General features: G+C 49.0%; 1 protein-coding gene across 4 annotated transcripts in view; it reads right to left on the reverse strand.

Annotated features, from left to right (window-relative positions):
* Git (ARF GTPase-activating protein GIT1) overlaps positions 1-21,084 on the reverse strand; it is a 359,911-nt gene that overhangs the window by 131,022 nt on the left and 207,805 nt on the right. For all 4 annotated transcript variants that reach the window (XM_077664585.1, XM_077664586.1, XM_077664588.1 and 1 more), the window contains one exon: positions 75-148. In XM_077664585.1, the coding sequence (XP_077520711.1) occupies positions 75-148 (74 nt within the window). The remainder of the gene's footprint in view (positions 1-74; positions 149-21,084) is intronic.

The following is a 21,084-nucleotide window of genomic DNA, read 5'->3' on the forward strand; positions in this document are numbered from 1 at the left end:
AAACATGTCTGGATAGGCAGTGCTCTGGAGAAATAGCAACGATAGCCCAAAAACCTCCCGACGAAAGGACTCACCATGTGGTTGTCCTCATCGGATGCCACGCTGTCATAGAGGGGTTCATCGTCACTCAGCCGTCGCTCCTCCGAGCCTGGTACAAGTGAGCATGGCAAAGCACCATTATTGGAATGTGCAACGTAACAAACAGAACTCTTTCCTGTCCCCCACATAATAGCAGTAGGGGGTATTCATGGCACTACAGTAGTCTTTGGAGCTCCTACTGTATGGCAATTACATTTTGAGTGCCACTGCTGCTGTATATGAACAAGAGGCATATCTGGGTTCAGGCTTAGGCAGCAGCCATCTTCTCCCTTCTTCACCACCACTGTTCCTTCATCCTCTGCTGGGCTTCTTATTTGCTCTACTTCTGAAGGGCTCTTCACCAGCGGGGAGAAACCACTGGCTGGCAACATTTGTACGATGGCCTTCCTTAGCTGGGACAATCCCATCTCAAAGATCGCTTCTAGGCCCTTTCCAGCAGGAAAAGATTTAAAAACCTTTACTGAAATGTCTGCACTGAACAGGACTCCACGACTGCCACTTTCAAGTGGCGTAGCCTAGACGAAAAATACATTTCTTTGGCCCCTACAAATGCAGTGAAAGTAGCGTTTGGCTCAGTGTGCCCTTATTGAAGTCTTGTTGCAGCTGCTCACACGAACAAAAAAACAATTGCAAGGAACAGTTATCTTCACACATGGTATATTACCGGGATTTTCAGCGCAACGAAGACACACACAAGAAAGAGGACAACCCAGGTGCTTACTACAACTGTTTAATCAGGTGAAAGCAGTAGACATACAGAGCCCTCGCTGCTGAACCACACATGTACAAGGCAACAAGAAAACCAGCACCAATCTTATCACAGTAGGCATGAAAGAAATTTCCACTCAGCCTCATAAAGTGTCACTGACACAGCTCGAACCCGGATTTTCTGATGTAAAAGGCTTCCAGAGTTTCAGTCTGCTGTCTGCCCCTACCCAGAATGCTCATATTGCGGAACACTAGTGTGCAACTGGTGCAAGCCCTACACTGTTCGACAAGTCTCTCACCCTTATTATTTTCAATATCTTTTGCATGTTCCCCAAGTCGCTCATTCACGCGACGTCCCATCTGTCCAATATAAGACTGTCCGCAGGACAGCAGACTTTCATAGACAGTGGTGCACTTCGTAGATAGTGGTGCACTTGACGAAATGCTGCCTATGTCTTTTTTCAGAGCCGACCTTTTAGCTTTCGCAAGTTATGCGACGGATGTGTGTGTCTTCATTGCGCTGAAAATCCTGGTTATATCTCTCAAAACCAACTAGCTCAGCAGTTAACTCTCTTAATGTATATATCACACATGGTGGATACATATTTCAAGAACTGGAAATCTCAAAGCATTCGTCATTAGTGAATAGTGCTTATGGCATTTTAGTGGCACTGGTTTCAAGGATAATGAGGCAGACGCAGAATGCATGCAGCAAAATGCCAAAAGGTCAATACAATGCCTTCCCAAAACAAGACTGATATAAGCATCAACCTGACTCAACTTATCATGTCAGTACTGATATGGTGCAGCGCACAATGAGCAAACTGCTGACAAACCCAGCACCACCGATCTGAGTCATGCACTACTGTGCCAGACATGCTATGCCTGTTAGCCCAAAAACAGGATTGCTCTATTTCTTCATAACCCTCGGGCCGCCATCTGTCTCGTGACAAAAAGTTAGTTATGCTTTTTGATGCGTGGTTGCTGAAAATTGCGAGTGAATCACACTGTTGATGGTCTTGCAGTGCTGCATTTCTTCGACTAAAAGCAAAAGCATACAATGCGATAAACAAAGCAAACTTTAAGGTTGATTTTCTCAGCTTTCTCTGTGATATCATTAAGCAATTTCTAACAAATGGTTATTGCATATGAAGGTAGAAAAGTGCAATAAAGCTCTTGATGTTTCCAGGCAAGCATGCAATAGTTTTTGAAAGTTGTTTTCTAAAAACCGATTTCATGTTAATGTGTGTACTGGAGTTTACCTTTTATGTCCGAGGGTATTGGGCACCTAAAAAAAGAGCTGCTAGCTAGGGGTGTGCAAATACTTGAATATGAATCTAATAGCAAATTTTCGAATGATTCGATTTGCAATTGAATACCTAATATTTGGGTGACCGCGCCGATGCGAGATCTGCCATTACTCCTTCTCACAATTCTCAAGTGCAATCGTTGGTTTTCTGATCGTGCAACGCACATTTTCAATCTACAGCTGCCGCGCAGCAGGCAGAAATAAATTCTCAACAGCACAAACCTCAGAGCATTCGTGACGCAACCAAATCATGAACAGCCGAAAAAAAATGCACCACTTCACGTGGCCATTGCTAACGGCACAGGTCACGAGCGGCGGCAACCACAGCACAACACAAGCCACGGTAGGTGTGCACCTTTCATGACTTTATCGATCCCGCTGTAGGCATGCCTGAGACTAATTTTGCTGTGAACGCTGGTGCCTGTGAGGTCACTGTTAGCAACCATGAAAAGAGCAGAGTGTACTCCTATTCACCATTCAGATCACGAGGCAATTATGTAGAAATGTTTACTTTTCAGAAGAGACAGAAGCATGCCGCAACTAGAAAACAACAGCACCACTGTAACCTAACTGGTGGTGATGGTGATGTAAGTGCAAAAAGTTTCCCACTCCTCGTTGTACATGCGCCAATGCTGTCAGCGCTTCACAGTTCCGTGTGTCTATAGACGCTTTACAGTGCCGTACCATGGAGGCTGCCATCTTTGATCACGTGAGCACGCTGCCATTACACGCCTCCTGACTGCTGCGTCTGATGATTCGGTTCAGACAGGCAGTGTTTCGGCTGATACGAATGTAAAGGAACGGGAAAACGACGCCATGCTTTGTCCACAACTTCGAAGGACATGTGAGAACCCTAATTTGATCACTCAAGGCGTGAAAGCATAAAAGGACTTCATGTCGCTGCTCAGCTCTCCGCCTCCTCGAGCCAACAGATGGATCTCCTGAATGCTTGTCTTTGCATCTGCTAAAGGCTCTGCTGAATGTTTTTTTTTACTGTTACAGCATAAAATGACAAGCTTTAATGCCCCTATGGCAGCACAGGCCGTTGTCGTATTGTGTACATGCAAGCAGACACTGCTCTAAAGCGCTCACATGCTCATCGTAAGAATTTGTTTACAACCTGTTAATGGTGCATAAATGTAAAACATTTTCTATTGTTTTGTTAAACATAGAAAGGCGATAAAAATACACACACAAATTTTAACTATCATGGTAGCAGTACATGCATGCATGCATCAAGAAGTATTCACGAGATAGCATACAATCGTTTCCAAGGATTCCGTGATATAATTGTTATAACACGCACCACACGAAGTTCACAATTCTGTCAGCCTCACATATAAAACTGTGGTATTGCCACGTGCCGAACGCGCCGTGCGGCCTCCACACTTAGTAAAGACGACGACGAAGTGTTGGTTGGCTCCTGAGGCGCTCTGGCTCTGTGCTTTGGACCCTGGCTGTCTGATTAAAGCGCCTAGCCTTCTGTTCCCCCCTACGTCTACCTGCACGGCTCCTCAGGTCGTGACACTGGTGGAGGTGCGACCGATGATCCCTTCTCCTGCGGAAGACTCGACGCGCCCGCCTCTTGTGACCACCCCTGTCCATCGTGCCAGCCGGAGGATCCGAGGCCTATCCCCCGAGGTCGTGACGGCGAACCCTCGTGCCGCTCGTGAAGGCGAACCCTCTACTTTCACTCCCTTCCTGGCGACGCCACTGCCCGCCTTGACGATGACTTTACCTTCGACCAGCCCCACCTATCTGACCCTTCAGACCCCACAACACCTAAGCCCTTTCACGGTGGCCAGTTCGAGGATGCCGAGGACTGGTTGGCACACTATGAACGGGTTGCGACCTTCAACGGCTGGGACGACACAACCAAGCTGCGTAATGTGTATTTCAGCCTCAAAGACTCTGCCCGCACGTGGTTCGAGAACTGTGAGGCTACCTTGTCTACGTGGCCGGAGTTCCGACGTCAGCTCCCGACTACGTACGCCAACAGTGACCGCCGGGAGAGCGCGGAGCGCGCCCCGACGTCTCGAATTCAACTTCCAGACGAGAGTGTTGCAATGTACGTAGAGGATGTGACGCGTCGTTGCCATCGCGCCGATCCAGCCAGGAGTGAAGAAAAAAGCTGTGGCACCTGATGCGCGGCGTAAAAGACCAGCTCTTTTCCGGTCTCGTACGGAACCCGCCCAACACCGTCGCGGAGTTTCTGGTCGACGCCGCCCACATGAAGAAATTGCTGCAGCAGAGGGCCAATCAGTATGCCCGGCAACTGCGTCCAGTGCCGTCGCTGTCCACGTTGGACCGGTTCGACCACGATCCCGGGATGAACCCGAGCTCCCTTCGCGAACTAATTCGTTCCGTGGTCCGCGAGGAGCTGCAGCACCTTCATGGAACATTTGCCCCTCGCATCGATTCCGTCACCAGCGTCATCCGCGAGGAAGTTCAGCAGGCGCTCAGGGCACAAACCGCTGCGGTCGTGCCGGCGCCGCAACCAGCCCCATCCGTTCCCGCGCCGTACCCGGCCCCTGTTCAGCCAGTCACGTACGCGGATGTCGTGCGCCGCCCAGCCCCATTTCCTGAGCCTTCCCCTTACTCCCCTCCAGTGGACGCGGTGCACGCTGCTCAACCGCTCCCTTACTGGGCTGATCGGCGCCAGCCACCGCGGAAGACTGATCTCTGGCGCACTCCGGATCAACGCCCGCTGTGCTACCACTGTGGTGAAGCCGGCCATCTCTATCGGCGGTGCCCGTATCGCGAAATGGGTCTGCGCGGATTTGCTCTTGACAGTCCCCGTCCACGACCCGGAGAGCACCCTCAGGACATCGCCGAGTATGTCAACTGCCAGCGTAGTTCCCTGCCTCTTCCCCGCCGCCCGTCTCCGCACCGCGAGTCGCGCTCGCCTTCCCCACGCCGGTCTTCGCCTTCTGGGTCCCGTTATGCCTCAGAACAACGTGGTTCCTCGATCCCACATCGGGAAAACTAGCTCCGGTGACCTTTGGAGGCGAGGCCGCCGAACGCTGATCCGACACAAAGCTTTCACCGCCGCATCGCCGCACAGTTTTCCCTGTCTCTCCACCCGAATCGCCCCGACGTCGCAACCCCAGTCGTCGACCAGCTTCCGCCGCCGCACCGACTGAGTCCCTCCCCACAACCATCGACAGGCCGCGCTGAAGGCCGGATCTCCTTGGACATCCCTGTTCTCGTCGACACTAAGGAGGTCAGCGCGTTGGTTGATACGGGCGCAGATTACTCCATCCTTAGCGGACGGCTTGCGACGACCCTGAAAAAAGTGACGACACCGTGGGAAGGCCCCGACATATGTACGGCGGGGGGATATGTTGTCGCACCACTCGGTATGTGTGCGGCCCGTGTTACGGTTTGCGGCTGCACCTTCGTCTCCACTTTTCTTGTTCTGCGCGAATGTTCTCGCGATGTCATCATTGGCATCGACTTTCTTCGTGAGCACGGTGCTATAATAGACCTCCCGAATCGCTTGGTGATGTTTTCCACCAAATTGGCCACAGCAGAGCCGGCGCACCAGGGTTCTCAGTCCGCCCTGCGAGTCGCCGAGGATAACATTACGGTGCCTCCACGTGCCAGCATTCTCGCTAGAGTTACCTGTGATGAACCACATCGGGGACTCCGGGTTGTCGAGCCTAATGTCTCTCTCGTACTCACTAAGGGGATTGCGGTGGCACGAGGCCTTAGCTGCCTGCATGACGGTTGGACAGAGGTCCTTATTATTAACTTTTGCAATGAGCATCGACATCTATTCCGTGGCACAGCCATCGCTTACGTCGACCATGTCCAGGAAGTGACCGAATGTTTTGCTTGCGAGGAAGACACCACTGGAGGTGACGCAGAAATACTCGACGACGTCAACATAAATCCGGGCCTTTCATCCGCTGAAAAGGGGCAACTCCAGGACCTCTTGTGGGAGTTTCGTGCGTGTTTCACTTCGTCGTCTAAGGTGCGACAAACGTCGATAGTCAAACACCGCATCATCACGCCTGAAGGAGCTCGACCCATCCATCAGCAGCCCTATCGTGTGTCCCCTCGGGAGCGAGATGCTATACAAACACAGGTCAAAGAGATGTTCACGGACGGCGTCATCCAACCGTCAAGCAGCCCGTGGTCGTCTCCTGTCGTCCTGGTGAAGAAGAAAGACGGAACACTGCGATTCTGCGTCGACTATAGGAAACTTAACAGTTTGACAAAGAAAGACGTGTATCCGCTGCCCCGTATTGACGACTCCCTTGACCGTCTTCGCCAAGCCAAGTACTTCTCTTCGGTAGACCTCAGGCGCGGTTATTGGCAGATAGAAGTCGATGAGAGGGACCGTGAGAAAACCGCCTTCATCACACCGGACGGGCTCTACGAATTTCGCGTCCTCCCCTTCGGGCTCTGCTGCGCTCCTGCCACTTTCCAAAGAATGATGGACACCGTCCTCACAGGTCTGAAGTGGCAGACATGTCTTGTTTATCTTGACGATGTCATTATTTTTTCCGCAACGTTCACGGAACATCTGCACCGTCTCAGAACTGTCCTCGAAGCCGTTCGTTCCGCCAACCTCTCCCTCAAACCACAAAAATGTCACTTTGGATTCACCGAATTGAAGTTTCTTGGGCACGTCATTAGTGCTGATGGAATCCGAGCTGACCCAGAGAAGCTTGCTGCCGTTGCTGCCTTTCCGGTCCCCGTTCACAAAAAAGCAGTACGACGTTTCTTGGGCCTGTGCTCCTATTATCGTCGCTTCATTAGAAACTTCGCCCAGCTTGCCAGCCCTCTGACGCTCCTAACCCGGTATGATACATCATTTTCCTGGGGCAACAAACAGCAGACTGCCTTCAACAAATTACGACGCCGACTCCAATCGCCACCAATCCTAGCACATTTCGACGAAGATGCCGACACGGCGGTACATACGGATGCAAGCAACGTCGGTCTTGGCGCCGTTCCCGTCCAGCGGCAAGACGGTGTCGACAAAGTAATTGCCTACGCCAGCCGGGCACTGTCGCGCGCTGAGTTGAACTACTCTACCACCGAAAAAGAATGCTTAGCCGTAGTCTGGGCAGCAGCTAAGTTCCGCCCATATCTGTATGGCAGACCGTTTTGTGTCGTCACCGACCACCATTCGCTGTGCTGGCTAAAAAATTTAAAGGACCCTTGCGGCCGCCTCGCCCGTTGGGCATTACGCCTGCAGGAATTCGATTTCACCGTCACCTATAAGTCCGGCCGGAACCACACCGACGCTGATAGCCTGTCACCCGCTCCCGTCGAACCTCCTCCACAAGACACCATCGACGACGACAGCTTCCTTGGAGCCGTCAGCACGTCTGAGCTCGTCTCCAGACAGCGTGCCGATGCCGAGCTGCGTCTGCTCATAGAACATCTCGAAGGTGGGCACCCTGAGATACCACGGTACCTAGCTCGTGGGATATCATCGTTTTGTCTCCGGAGCGGGGTGCTTTATAAAAAGAACTCTACTTCCAGTCCGACAACTTACTTGCTCGTCATACCGTCTGATTTACGGGATGAAGTTCTCCTGGCCTGCCATGATGAACCAACTTCCGGCCACCTTGGTGTTACCCGCACCTTGTCCCGAATCCGGCAGAACTATTACTGGCCCCAGCTCACGTCAAGCGTTATGTCCGGACATGCCGGCAATGTCAGCGGCGGAAGAAACCGACGCTCAAGCCTCCCGGGCTGCTTCAGTGCATCGAGCCGCCACAAAAATCATTCGACAAAGTCGGCATGGACCTTTTGGGGCCATTTCCTCTTTCGTCGTCCGGCCACAAGTGGATCGTAGTCGCCACCGACTACTTGACCCGTTACGCTGAAACGAAGGTCCTTGCGAGAGGTACTGCCGCCGAAGTTGCCCTCTTCTTTATGCACGAAATCGTGCTTAGACACGGCGCCCCATCGATCATCATTACTGACCGAGGCAAGGCGCTGCAAGCCTGGCTCTTACGTGACGTCTTAACGCTTAGCCACACAGCTCATCGACCCACAAAAGCGTACCATCCCCAAACCAATGGTCTAACGGAACGGCTCAACAAAACATTAGCGGACATGATCTCGATGTACGTTGACATTGAACATAAAACGTGGGATGAGATCTTGCCGTATGTCACCTTCGCATATATTACAGCGACGCAGGAAACCACCCAGTTTACCCCGTTCCGTCTCGTCTATGGCAGGGAGGTCCGCATGATGTTGAATGCGATGCTCCCGTACGGCGATGAAGAGGTAACCCCCGAAGCAGGCAACTTCGTGGAAAACGCAGAGCAAGCCCGTCAGCTGGCCCGCTTGGACATCAAGAACCAGCAATCCGTCGATGCTCGACACTATAACCTTCGGCACAGGGACGTGCACTACGACCCGGGTGACAAGGTATGGGTGTGGACACCCTTGCGCCGCAAGGGGTTGTGCGAAAAGCTTATCAATCGGTATTTTGGCCCGTACAAAGTCCTGCGCCGCCTGAACAGCCTCAACTACGAAGTTGTCCCCGATGGAACTGTGGTCGCCGGCCGTCAGCGTCAACGGCCTGAAGTCGTCCATGTAGTGCGCCTAAAGCCGTACTATTCGCGTGACTGAGCGCTGTGTGCACGCTGTGTGTCGTCCCTTTACCTCCTTACCCCACGTGTGAACTTGACTCTCCTCACCTCTCAACTAGCGCCGGATGTATCATTCACCTCACCCCTATTTTTCGCTTGTTTTTCCCCTTCTTCTCTCCCTGTCCATAACCCATTCCACACCGAGACGGTGTTTGCTTTCGCGCGGATAATGTTACGTGCCGAACACACCGCGCGGCCTCCACGCTTAGTACAGACGACGACGAAGTGTTCGTTGGCTCCCGAGGCGCTCTGGCTCTGTGCTTTGGACCCTGGCTGTCTGATTAAAGCGCCTAGCCTTCTGTTCCCCCCGACGTCTACCTGCACGGCTCCTCAGGTCGTGACAGTATGCTCCACGCTCAATATGCGGACAAGAAAATGCTCGAGGTCTCGTTGGTGGTAAGCAATCAGCTTCACTCTGCTGATTCAAGTGCTGACCTGCGGAGTCACATTTAGTGACTGTCTCGCATGGACTGCGATGAAGTGACAACCACCCGGGACCGCAGCCGCAACGCAAATGATTTGTTCCGAATGTGGCCCACGAAAACAGCGCTCATACAAACTAAAGAGGAACACAAATTTTTCATACATTCTAAGATTTCACTATAAATTTATATCCGCAGATCACCCCACGGCAGTCCTCTATTTTTATCTATTCACGTTTTTGCTATTGTCAAAAGCAGTTCCCACTGGTTTTCTAAGGCAGTATTAACTTTTAGGTACGATCGATGGAAACACTTTAAAGGAATGATTTTGCTACACATCAGAAGAATGGGCCATTACCTTCAATAATTCCATAACAGTATCTTACAATTTTCCAATTTTTAAAATTTTTTTCGAGAATGTTGGACATGTTGCAGCGAAGTTCAACATTATCACTAAGACGACATGTAATACACGGACTGACGGTAAGCGTTGTCCGCTCACACGACTGTGCACAGCAGAATATTCAATAGCGTTATGTAGGAGCAAAAGTTGTCCTTTTCCGTTCCTAATTCGGCCTCGCTCCTTTCACTATAATGGCCGCACACATTAACTTATGAGCAATGGGGTCTCACTACACACGCAGATGCAACTGCACAGCAACTGAAAGCACGAAGTGACGATTTCAATGCCAGAAGAGCTTGGTCATGCGACTATGTTGTGCACTTACCTTCGCAAATTTTCCAACATCGAAACCTTTCTTTCTATATTGGCTATCTAGCGTTGGCGGATGTGTTTGTTGCGTTCGCCCATTCGGAAAGGCTGCATGGTGCAGGTCGGCTCCATGAAGCTTGCAAACGATTGCATCTTACACTTTTAACTTTCTGTAGCAGTTCTTACAATCCCCAACACAGCATGTATTTCCTCTGCCTTTCCACATCTTTGTAGAAAGAACACATTCGGCAGCCATCCGTGATATTTCCATAACTGTGTCGAGGCATACACGCCAGCGACTTACGAGGCCTGTAATGCCGCCGTGTTCAGAGTGCACCTGTGGCACCACCTGGTCTCAAACGGAAGAACTGCATGCTGTTTAGTTATGCTCAACGAACCAAAGGCGCAAAAGGATTGAATCGGTTTGGGTGCAGTGCCTGTCTCAGCAACATGACTGATCGCATGAAAAGTGAAATCTGGAAACATTTCGTCAAGGATAATCCGCAGAAAGCGACACGCAAGATGTGCAACGCCAAACTTCGGACGCCGTCGGGCACAACCGACACCGCTGGTGAACCACCTAAAGAACAAATATTACGCTTTGCACAGTGCGTTTTTGGTGGAAAGCAGGAAGCGAACAAGTTTCGGCAGTGCATCGCAGCCTTCTATTAAATGTAAGTTTGGCACGGCCAAAGAGTTGTCGCAGCGTCAAAGACGAAAAATCACGACGCGGATAGCTCGAACGCTGGCACTCGACCTTCAGCCATACGACTTTGTCGAAAGCCGAGGGTTTAAGCAGTTAATGCATGATGTGGAGCCACTGTACAAGGTCCCCTCTTGGACAACTTTTTCAAGAACAATCACCCCCGGCCTGTACAGGCACACTGTAAGCGCTCTCAAGCACCGAATTCATGCCAACCTGCAGGAAGGTGTACACTGTTTGTCGTTCACCCGTGACACATGGATGTTGAGGTCAAACCAGAGCTACATTAGTCTCACGTGCCATTACTTGACCTCGAACTTCGTAATCCGGGCGTTCGCACTGGGCAACTAGCGCGTGACTGACACTAACACTGCATGCACCATCTTAGCACACCTGGAATCAATGACGAGTGAATGGGATCTGCCACTGCAAGAGGTGCCTATTTTTGTTGTGACTGACAATGCTCGAAATTTCTGCGCAGCTCTTCAGGACTTTCAGTGTACCCCATGCAATGTTTGGGCCATACATTGCACATGGACATCAAGGATGCCAATGAAGAAACTGCAGGAGTGCCCGCCATTCTTAAGAAATGCCGTGCAATAGTGGGCCATTACAAGCACAGTGCCCAAGCTGCAGCAAGACTGCCAGCGGCGGATGGAGCTACCCCTCCTGAAGCTCATCCAGGATGTAGACACCAGGTGGAATAGCGAGCATGGCATGCTCTCACGTCTCCTTCAGCTTAAAGAGGCAGTTTGCCTTGAACTTGCTACCTCTGAGACAGTGGCATCCAACCTGACACCACAGGAACGGTGGCTGGACTGGCCAAGGCCCTTGAGCCAAATGCATCAGCAACAAAAGACCTGAGTGGATGGAAGTGCGCAACCTTGTCTTTGGTGATACCATTCCTTTACGGAATGCACATGGTGCTGAAGGACTGCGCTGCAGCGGATGACGGCACATCACTGTTCGCAAAAAATCTACAAAAAAGTGTGAAGGCAAGATTTCCTAGCCACAATGAGCAAAAAGAGTACATCATGGCAATGGCATATGTCTGTACTAAAGCTTTACAAGAAACAAGGCTTCTGGAACTTGCATGGAGTGAGCTCGTCAACCCCACCACCCAGAGACTGTGTTGAGCCCTCAACATCTACAGCACAAAAGCAGCGTAGTGCCAGCATATGGGACAAAATCGACAAACTTGCACTGTCCTCTGGGAAAAGACACAACCGCGAACCAGGTAACATTGATGAATTTCAGCGGTACCTTCGAGAGCCTTTTTTGCAGCAGGGGTGAGGACCCTTTTGCATACTGGAGGAAAACAGGCAAGCAGAACTTTCACGGTCTCTACAGAATGGCCATGAAATACCTGGCTATACCAGAAGAGCGGTGGATCAGGCTATTTGGTGCACATTTGTAATTTTTTGCAAGCGCTAAAAGAACACAGACAAAGAAGGAACAGACATGGAGGAGCGCTCGTCCATGTCTGTTCCTTCTGTGTCCGTGTTCTTTTAGTGCTTGCAAAAAACGGGCTATATTAGCAACGCAAGTTCCAAGTGAAAAACTATTTTCTACAGCTGGCAACATTGTCACGTCCAGGCAACAAAAGCTGTTGCCAGATCACGTGCAGCAGCTGCTTTTTTTTGCATGAGAACTTAAAATTATAAGCCCATCAGCACATGTTTGAATAAATTTGTTCCTATTCAATATTCGATTTGAGAGGTACTATTCACTATTCGCACACCCCTACTGATAGCTTTACTGCACATAACAGGGCTTTGTGAACATGCTAACATAGAAAACTTGAGCACATTCTAACTATGCAATTCCCTGGTTTTACAAGGGTGTTATTTATTTATTTATTTATTTAGCAAATACTGCCGGCCTGTGTTACAGGCCTTAGGCAGGAGTGGGGTACAAACATATTAATAAAAATAACAAGTACATTGCAAAAGAAGCAGATAGCGAACAGAGCAAAAACCAGTACATACAACATAAAATCGATTACAAAGACATAGAACATATAATGACATCGATCCTGGCAGCAAACGAAGGCATCGGACTTGGCCCAAAACAAGGATACATAAGAGCCCTATACATCCTTCAGAGCTTGTAAAAATAAATCCACCGATTCGCAATTGACAACATCAACAGGTAAACCATTCCACTTAATGATAGTATGGGGAAAGAACGAATAACTAAATACATTAGTTTTGCATGAAAACGCGGCAGCTTTCTTGGTATGGTAAGAGCGTGTAGGGTGTCGAGATGTGTGCTCAACTAAAATTCCTTCCTCTATTGTTAGTTTATTGTGATAATACAAGTAGAATAACTTTAATTTTTCTCGATGACGACGCATGGCCAGGTGTTCAAGTCCTGCGGTTTGCAGTAGGGCTGTTGGGGAAATATTCCAACTGTAACAATTAAAGATAAATCTAGCAGCTTTGCGTTGGACATTTTCTATTTTAAGTTTGTTACTTTCGGTCCAGGGATCCCACACTGCCGCAGCATATTCCAACATTGGCCGAACAAATGTTTTGTAAGCTAAAAGCTTTATTTCTTGTGTGGATTGTGCCAGCGTTCTTCTCAAGTAGTGCAGTTGTCTTAGAGCTTTTTTTTCTATATGCGATATGTGCTCGTTCCATCGAAGGTCTGAGGCTATCTGAATTCCTAAGTATTTAAAAGCGTTGACAACTCAGCAACTACACAGCTATATTAAAATAAAATGCAGTTATGAAATGTGCACAAAATATTGCACATGTGGGCTAATTTTGATTACAACAGTAGGATAACCATGCAGGCTAGTTGTGGATAAAACATAATCTAACAAGCAATGAAAACGGGAGCACATGAAGTATTCTGCTCCCATTTTAGTCGCTGGTTACATTGTTTGAATTAAGGTCACATTATTCATTCCGATCTAGGCTGATAAAATCTAAGGTTCGACGAAATCTCGTCTGGTCGGGTGAATACATTGGCAAAAATAATGAAGCGCCGACCAAAAGGTGTTGTCAAGATGGAAGGACGTTTCGACTTCCACACGGAAGTCTTGTGAACAAGACTTCCGTGGAAGTCGAAACGTCCTTCCATTTTGACAACACCTTTTGGTCGGCGCTTCATTATTTTCGCCTAGGCTGATAATATTGTACTGATAGCTACATTACGGTAGCATTTCGAGCCTTCAACGTGGCGCCGCCACCACGCTGTCACATGGTGCGGAGCAGCTTCCGGTGGCGTGGCGCCGTGGCTGATCACGTGCTTCGTCGCGTGGTTGGTCACGTGACCAAGTTCAACTTGGCCAGCTGTAGCTATCACGTCACTCCACGGTTAACCAAAGCTAAACCACCGCCATATTTTTTTTTTAAAACTTGAGATATGAATCTTTTAGAATACGATGCCAACATATAAAAATGAAAAAAAAAGCACAAAGATGGCCCCTTCACAAAAGGCCAACAGAAAACGGCACTGTAGCCAATGCGATCAAAGCACACACAAGCATTGGCTGCCATTTTGACCTCATTTCCTCTTTGTGTGGTGGCATGGGCATGTTCCAGGCTAGTGCAAGTTCTTCACATGTGGTTATTCACCCACATCAGGGCACCAATGTCATTATAGTACCGCCTTCAAGTGAAAAGTTGTGCTCGCTACAGAGCAGTCTTCAAACCGGCCGGGACTTGAGTGGACTGCACCCTCAAGCACCAAGTGCTGCGCGCGTATTGCCAAAGTTGCGATTGCTAACCGCACGGTACGTAACACGCGCAGTGAGCCTCGGTGCGCTGCCCGCGCACTGCCAAAGTCGCGATTGCTAACCGTGAGGTACGCACTGTGCTCAGTGAGGCGCGGTGCGTGCAGTGAGCTGTGGCCTCACAGCAATGAATAAATCCCGTCAGCCGTAAAGAGATACATGTGTGAATGCATTTTCCATGCTTCTGCATACCAATTTTGATCGCTTGGATGATACAGAATTTCGGATTATACGAATTTTTTCACAACCCCGTGAGATTCGTATCATAATATAATAATAATTGGTTTTTGGTGGAATGGAAATGGCGCAGTATCTGTCTCATATATCGTTGGACACCTGAACCGCGCCGTAAGGGAAGGGATAAAGGAGGGAGTGAAAGAAGATAGGAACGAATAGGTCCGTAGTGGAGGGCTCCGGAATAATTTCGACCACCTGGGGATCTTTAACGTGCACTGACATCGCACAGCACACCGGCGCCTTAGAGTTTTTCCTCCATAAAAACGCAGCCGCCGCGGTCGGGTTCGAACCCGGGAACTCCGGATCAGTAGTCGAGCGCCCTAACCACTGAGCCACCGCGGCGGGGCATTCGTATCACCGAGATTCTATATTTGGCTTTCAACATTTGGGTGTCAGCTTAGAATTGAGGCCAGACTAGATTCCAATAAATATTATGTATGTATGGAAGTATTTTCATTATTTATTGAATAATGAAAACACTTTTAATCTACCTTAAGGGTATGACGCAATAGCGTACATAATGTGTTAATTCCCGCACACCCGCATAAGATATTGATGTTTCACTGACGCACAAACTGCCTTTCTTGCTGCGTCAGTGAAACATCAATATCTTTGTACAAGGCGGAAAAACAGTTTTTTGAGCAATGCTTATCTTGTACGGCTTGATGTGTGAATATGTTCCTTGCGCAGGCGCTGGCTGTCTGTATATACATAAATGCATGCATGTGGTTCCTGCAAATTAGACCAGTTGTGAGTGGCGCTCTGTCCCGCTCTCTTCTCTCAAGCGTGTGTGTGTATGTAGTTTTGGCGCCTTTAAAGTACAATGATCAGTTACCAACTACCCAACACGAAGTTCTCTTAATGTAAGTATCAAGCGTCATTTTGAAGGCAGTGTATGTTAAAAGACTGCAAAACCTGCATTTGTTAAAGAGTAGCAATTTGGGCCTGTTGGTAGGTCATGATGAAGTTCTGGCAGCGCAGACACAAGGACACAGCAGAGAAGTGGACGGGATGAGCGCAAACTTTCAACAGATTTATTAAGGTATGCAGTACCTCATGGGAGCCGTCACGCATGCGCAAAGCCTCATTCGTAAGAACAGTGAAAATAAACTTAAACGACCGATTAAGGGAGCATGGCAATTCCCTAGGCTTGATTTTTACTGCCCCATTGTAAGGACTGGAAATGCCACCCTCTGCTGACAAACACTTCGATAATCGGTTGGCATGAAGGAAGGCTAGAACATGAGCTGTTTGAAGCGGCGAAGATCGCTTAATGTGACAGATGCATTAGCACACCCTCACTACTTGTGACCCAGAAAGAGCAGAGTTTTCTCATATGTTAAGAATCTGTTATATATTTTCATTGTCTCCACCCTACCCACTACTCTTGCCCTTTAAGTTTATTTTCACTGTTCTTACGAATGATGCTTTGTGCATTTGCCCGTGAGATACTGTGTACTTCAATAAATCTGTTGTAAGTTTGCGCTCGTCCTGCCCACTTCTCTGCTGTGTCCCTGTGTCTTCGCGCTACCAACACAATGTTGCATTTGTTAGTCAAGGTGGTTGCGTGACCCACACATGCAAGCAACACTTTCAGACATGTTTTTCTCATTCCATGGAGCACCCATGGAGGCAACCTTTCATTAACAGTTCGCAAGTGTGCTTTGAAGAAGAATCTGAAAAAGTATGCTTCATCAATTCGGGGCTATCTTTGTAAAACGCCAACCTAAATGTGTGTTGTGAAGCCAAACACACCCCCAAAAGGCACTCCATCCAGTGGATGTGTCCCCGAATCGCACAAGCTTAAGTTCTTGTGTAGTCCGACATGTGCTCACTAATACAGTCATTCAGACTAGACCGCCTAAGCATCAAACACCATGACAAGCGCATGAAAGAGAACCTTGCACTGTAGCAGACGGCACCGCAGACAATATCCCTCCAGCATCCACCAGCACCACCTATGTGTGTAATCATGGTGTTAGTCTTAAAAGAACGTCTTGCTGGGCAAGTTGGTAACTGTACATCTTTGGTTACAGGCGTAAAACAGACACATCACAAGGCAGAAAGACGGGACGGAGCGCCACTCACAACTGATTTATTCGAAACAACAGGAACAAATATATACCATCTTACACGCAAAGAATACTATCATCTTCAAGGTTGATATGATAGCGAACGAGCGAAAAAATTTTTCTCAGCCTTATACAAAGATATGGACTTAACGCTGATGCACATGCTTCCTTTGTTTGAAATAAAAGAAGCTTCGATTAATTCCCTGGCTTTTGCATCTTTGCTTTTTGAGACAATTCGCGCACCGAAAAAACATGGCTCACAAGAGCGTGACGGGCAGGACCTTATATGCTTAGGCAAATTTGGGCCTTCTTTATCTTTCTCAACGTTTCTTTCGTGTTCCCTGATTCGCTCGTTAATTCAGCGCCGAAGGAGTTGTATACGAAATTCCCCTCTAGTGTGGCCACTCCTATATAGGGCAAACTGGGTGCTGCGTTAATGAGCGAATCAGGGAACACGAAAGAAACGTTGAGCAAGATAAAGAAGACCCAAATATGCCTAAGCATATAAGGTCCTGCCCGTCGCACGCTTGTGAGCCATGTTTTTCCGGTGCGCGAATTCTCTTAAAAAGCAAAGATACAAAGCCAGAGAATTAATAGAAGCTTTTTTATTGCAAAGAAAGGAACCATGTGCGTTAGCGATACGTCCATATCTTTGTATAAGGCTGAGAAAAATTTTTTCACTCCTTCGCTATCATATCAACCATGAAGATGATAGTATTCTTTGCATGTAAGATGGTAGGTATATATTTGTGGCTGTTGCCTTCGAATAAATCACTCGTGAGGGGCACTCGGTGCCGTCTTTCTGCCTTGTGGTGTGTCTGTTTTGTGCCTGTAACCAAAGATGGTGTTAGTCATCTGCCACAGTTCGTTTATCGGGCTGTTTGTTCTTCAATACAAACCTTGTTCTTGCTTGAATTTGCGAGGGAATGTAGCGTGCGCGGCAGAAATGTCCGACTACACGAGAAGCTTTCGCAATTCAGGGAGACACCAAGTAGACAGAGCGCCTCTTGGGGCTTCACAACACACATTTATTGGGGCGTTTTAAGAGGGTACTTTCTCACAGCCTACTTCTTCGAAGCACTCGCCAACTGTCAACAGCCTTTACAGTACGCTGTGTCTCAAGGAGCAGCACCCCCACACGCACATGATGTTTTAAATATACACTGCCTTCGAAATGGCAATGCTAAGGTGCACTGTGAAATCAGAAAGCTGCCTTTTTTCTTCCATGTATTCCTATGGGCTTACTTTTCACCCCTCATCGTCTCAGCCGGCGACAGCAGTGCCAGCAAGCAGTGGACGACACGTTTCAGCCATTAATTAGCGTCCGTCACGCGAGTGGACCTTGTTAGGGCACACTGCTGTTTTGCGTGTAGTGTTTCTGGAGTCTGTGCCTGAGTGGTGCTTTGCTTGAATGTTCTTCCAACTGTGCCCCTTTCTGTTTGTTCTCACACCAAAAATAAAGAGTATAAAATCCCCGCTTGCGTCAAATCACATTAGCACAAGCCTGGTAAATAATCGGCTAGCTTGCTGAGACAATATTGCTGTGATGAGCCTCCTGGCTTCATCCAGGCGTGGCTCACACCATTGGAAGATGCCAGCAGTGCAGGCAGCAACACTGGCAGTATTGCAGCATTACTGCTTATTATAAAACCGTACAGCACATAACAATGCATAGTGTACTGCAACAGCTTTCCTGACAGCAACTAGTGCCATCTCCTGGCTGCCAGTAGCGTCGACTGCTTTTAAGCTTTGAGAAAACATGGGATGGCAAACTGACCTTAAATGCATTGATGGGTCGGAGCGAGAAAAAACAGAGCTGAAGAAATTTTTCCCGAAGGACAGATATTAAAAGGAGAAGAAATGGCAAATATTTTGAATGACTACTTTGTTAACAGAGATTCTACTAAAAACCAGACATCATACAAAACTTTAGGGCAGAAAAACTCTAGCACAATATTTTTTGAACCAACAGATGCAAATGAAGTGTGTTCTCTTTTTTTTGAGTTTAAATAATTCTCATAGTGTTGATGCTGACGGTATACAAATAAGACCCGTCAAGTATGTGATACGTGATATGTGATGACACGAGTGCTTTGGTGCCATCACGTTCTGAAGCTGAAGGAATTACTAAAGCAAATATTTTTTTGCGCAAATTGGACTCGTGGACTTCCAGCAATCAATTAAAACTTAATGCAAACACAACAAAGGTAGTAGTTTTTCGACCAAAAAATAAACAAATTTCGTTACAAGGAACCGTAATGTTTAGATCCGCAGCCATTGATGTGGTAGATACTGTCAAGGTGTTAGGGGTATATTTTATTTCAACTTTACAATGGAATGATCATGTAAACAGTCTAATCAGCAAACTGAGCTGCATAACTGGAATTTTAAATTGTAACCGCTATACTCTTCCAAAAAAAGTTAAACTAATGGTCTACGACGCTCTCTTTGTCTCACACCTAAACTACTCTCATTTAGTTTGGGGAACATTAACAAAAACTAATGTGTTGAAGCTTGAAAGGCTACAGAAAAAAATAGTACTGTAGAGCGGTTTATTGGCACGATGGAAGCGCCAGCTATGAAGACCTTGGCACAGGCAATCTACGAGGCAGAGAGGCGAGAGACCAGACACAAGCGGCAGTGTTCCATCCAGCACGAGCATCCAACCGGCGGCGCGAGCGCTTCGTCGTCGTTGGCTTCGGGGCTGGTTCATCTTCTTCATTCCAAGTGCCCCGGCGGAAAGAGGGAGCCATCCTGGCGACTCAAGGAGAGGAGACTACGAGGGGGCTATAATACGGCTTCAAGCGGCTGACGTGAACGACGTCGCGGCCACGGCGGCGATGGTCCGAAGAAGGTGTCACCGGTTCAATAATGTAGTTGACCGGTGACGTACGCTCCAAGATGCGGTAAGGGCCGATGTGCTTGGCCGAAAATTTGGACGTATTCGGAACAGAGAGCCAGACCAGTGAGCCAGTGGAGAAGTGAACCGCGGGCGTGTCTTGATCGGAAGCATGGGTACGGAGACCTTGACGTTCGGCGGTGAAGGAGCGAGCCAACTGGCGGCACTGCTCAGCATGGCGGGTGATGTCAGAGAGGGAAGCATAATCCGAGCTGTCGGGGTTGTAGGGAAGGATTGTATCCAACATACAAGAAGGTTCGCGTCCGAATAAAAGAAAGAATGGGGAAAAGCCGGTGGTTGCTTGAGAGGCGGTGTTATATGCATAGGTGACGAACGGAAGAACCTGATCCCAATTGGAGCTGTCGGAGTGAATGTACATGGCGATCATGTCCCCAAGAGTACGGTTGAAGCGTTCGGTGAGGCCGTTGGTTTGAGGGTGGTAAGCAGTACTGGTGCGGTGGACTGTGTGGCACGCAGCGAGAAGCTCGTAAAGAACTTCAGACAAGAAAACACGGCCGCGGTCACTGAGAAGTTCGCGAGGAGCGCCGTGACGCAGGACAAAGTGATGAAGAAGGAAGAAGGCTACATCGCGAGCAGTACCCGCAGGTAGGGCGACGGTCTCAGCATACCGAGTGAGGTGGTCCACGGCGACTATGATCCAGCGATTCCCAGCGGTCGCGAAGGGAAGTGGCCCATATAGGTCGATGCCCACACGATCAAAAGGGCGAGCCGGACACGGTATTGGCTGTAACGGGGCAGTCGAAGGGCGAGGTGTCGACTTCCGCTGCTGACAGGCCGTGCAGGAGCGAACGTAGCGACGAACGAAGTTGTACATGCCCCGCCAATAGTACCTCTGGTGTAGTCGCTCGTACGTTTTCAGCGAGCCAGCGTGAGCGCTCTGAGGATCGGCATGGTGGTGTTCACAAATCTCAGTGCGGAGATGTCGGGGAATCACGAGAAGCCACTTGCGGCCATCTGGACGATAGTTGCGCCGGTACAGAAGACCGTCGCGAAGGGCAAAATGGGAAGCCTGGCGACGAAGTGCTCGAGGGAAGGAGGCCGTAGAGGGTGCACGAAGTACGTCGAGCAACGATGAAATCCATGGATCTTGGCGTTGTTGATGGGGCATGTCCATGGTAGTGAGCGCTGCGAGTAGGGATGCAGATATTGGCGAAGAGGGCGCAGAAGAGGGCAGTGGGGAGCGGGACAAGGCGTCGGTGTCGGAGTGCTTGCGGCCCGATCGGTAAACTACGGTGATATCGAATTCCTGAAGACGGAGGGCCCAGCGGCCTAGGCGCCCTGAGGGATCTTTGAGTGAAGCCAACCAGCACAAAGCGTGATGATCGGTGACGACGGTGAACGGACGGCCATATAAGTATGGGCGGAATTTTGTTAGAGCCCACACTACGGTGAGACACTCCTTTTCCGTCACGGTGTAGTTCGACTCAGCCTTGGTGAGGGCACGGCTGGCGTACGCAACGACATATTCAGGAAATTCGGGCTTGCGCTGGGCAAGGACAGCCCCGAGGCCGATTCCGCTTGCGTCGGTGTGCACTTC

The sequence above is a fragment of the Amblyomma americanum genome, chromosome 5 (genome assembly GCF_052857255.1).
Source record: "Amblyomma americanum isolate KBUSLIRL-KWMA chromosome 5, ASM5285725v1, whole genome shotgun sequence".
Taxonomy (NCBI): Eukaryota; Metazoa; Arthropoda; class Arachnida; order Ixodida; family Ixodidae; genus Amblyomma; species Amblyomma americanum.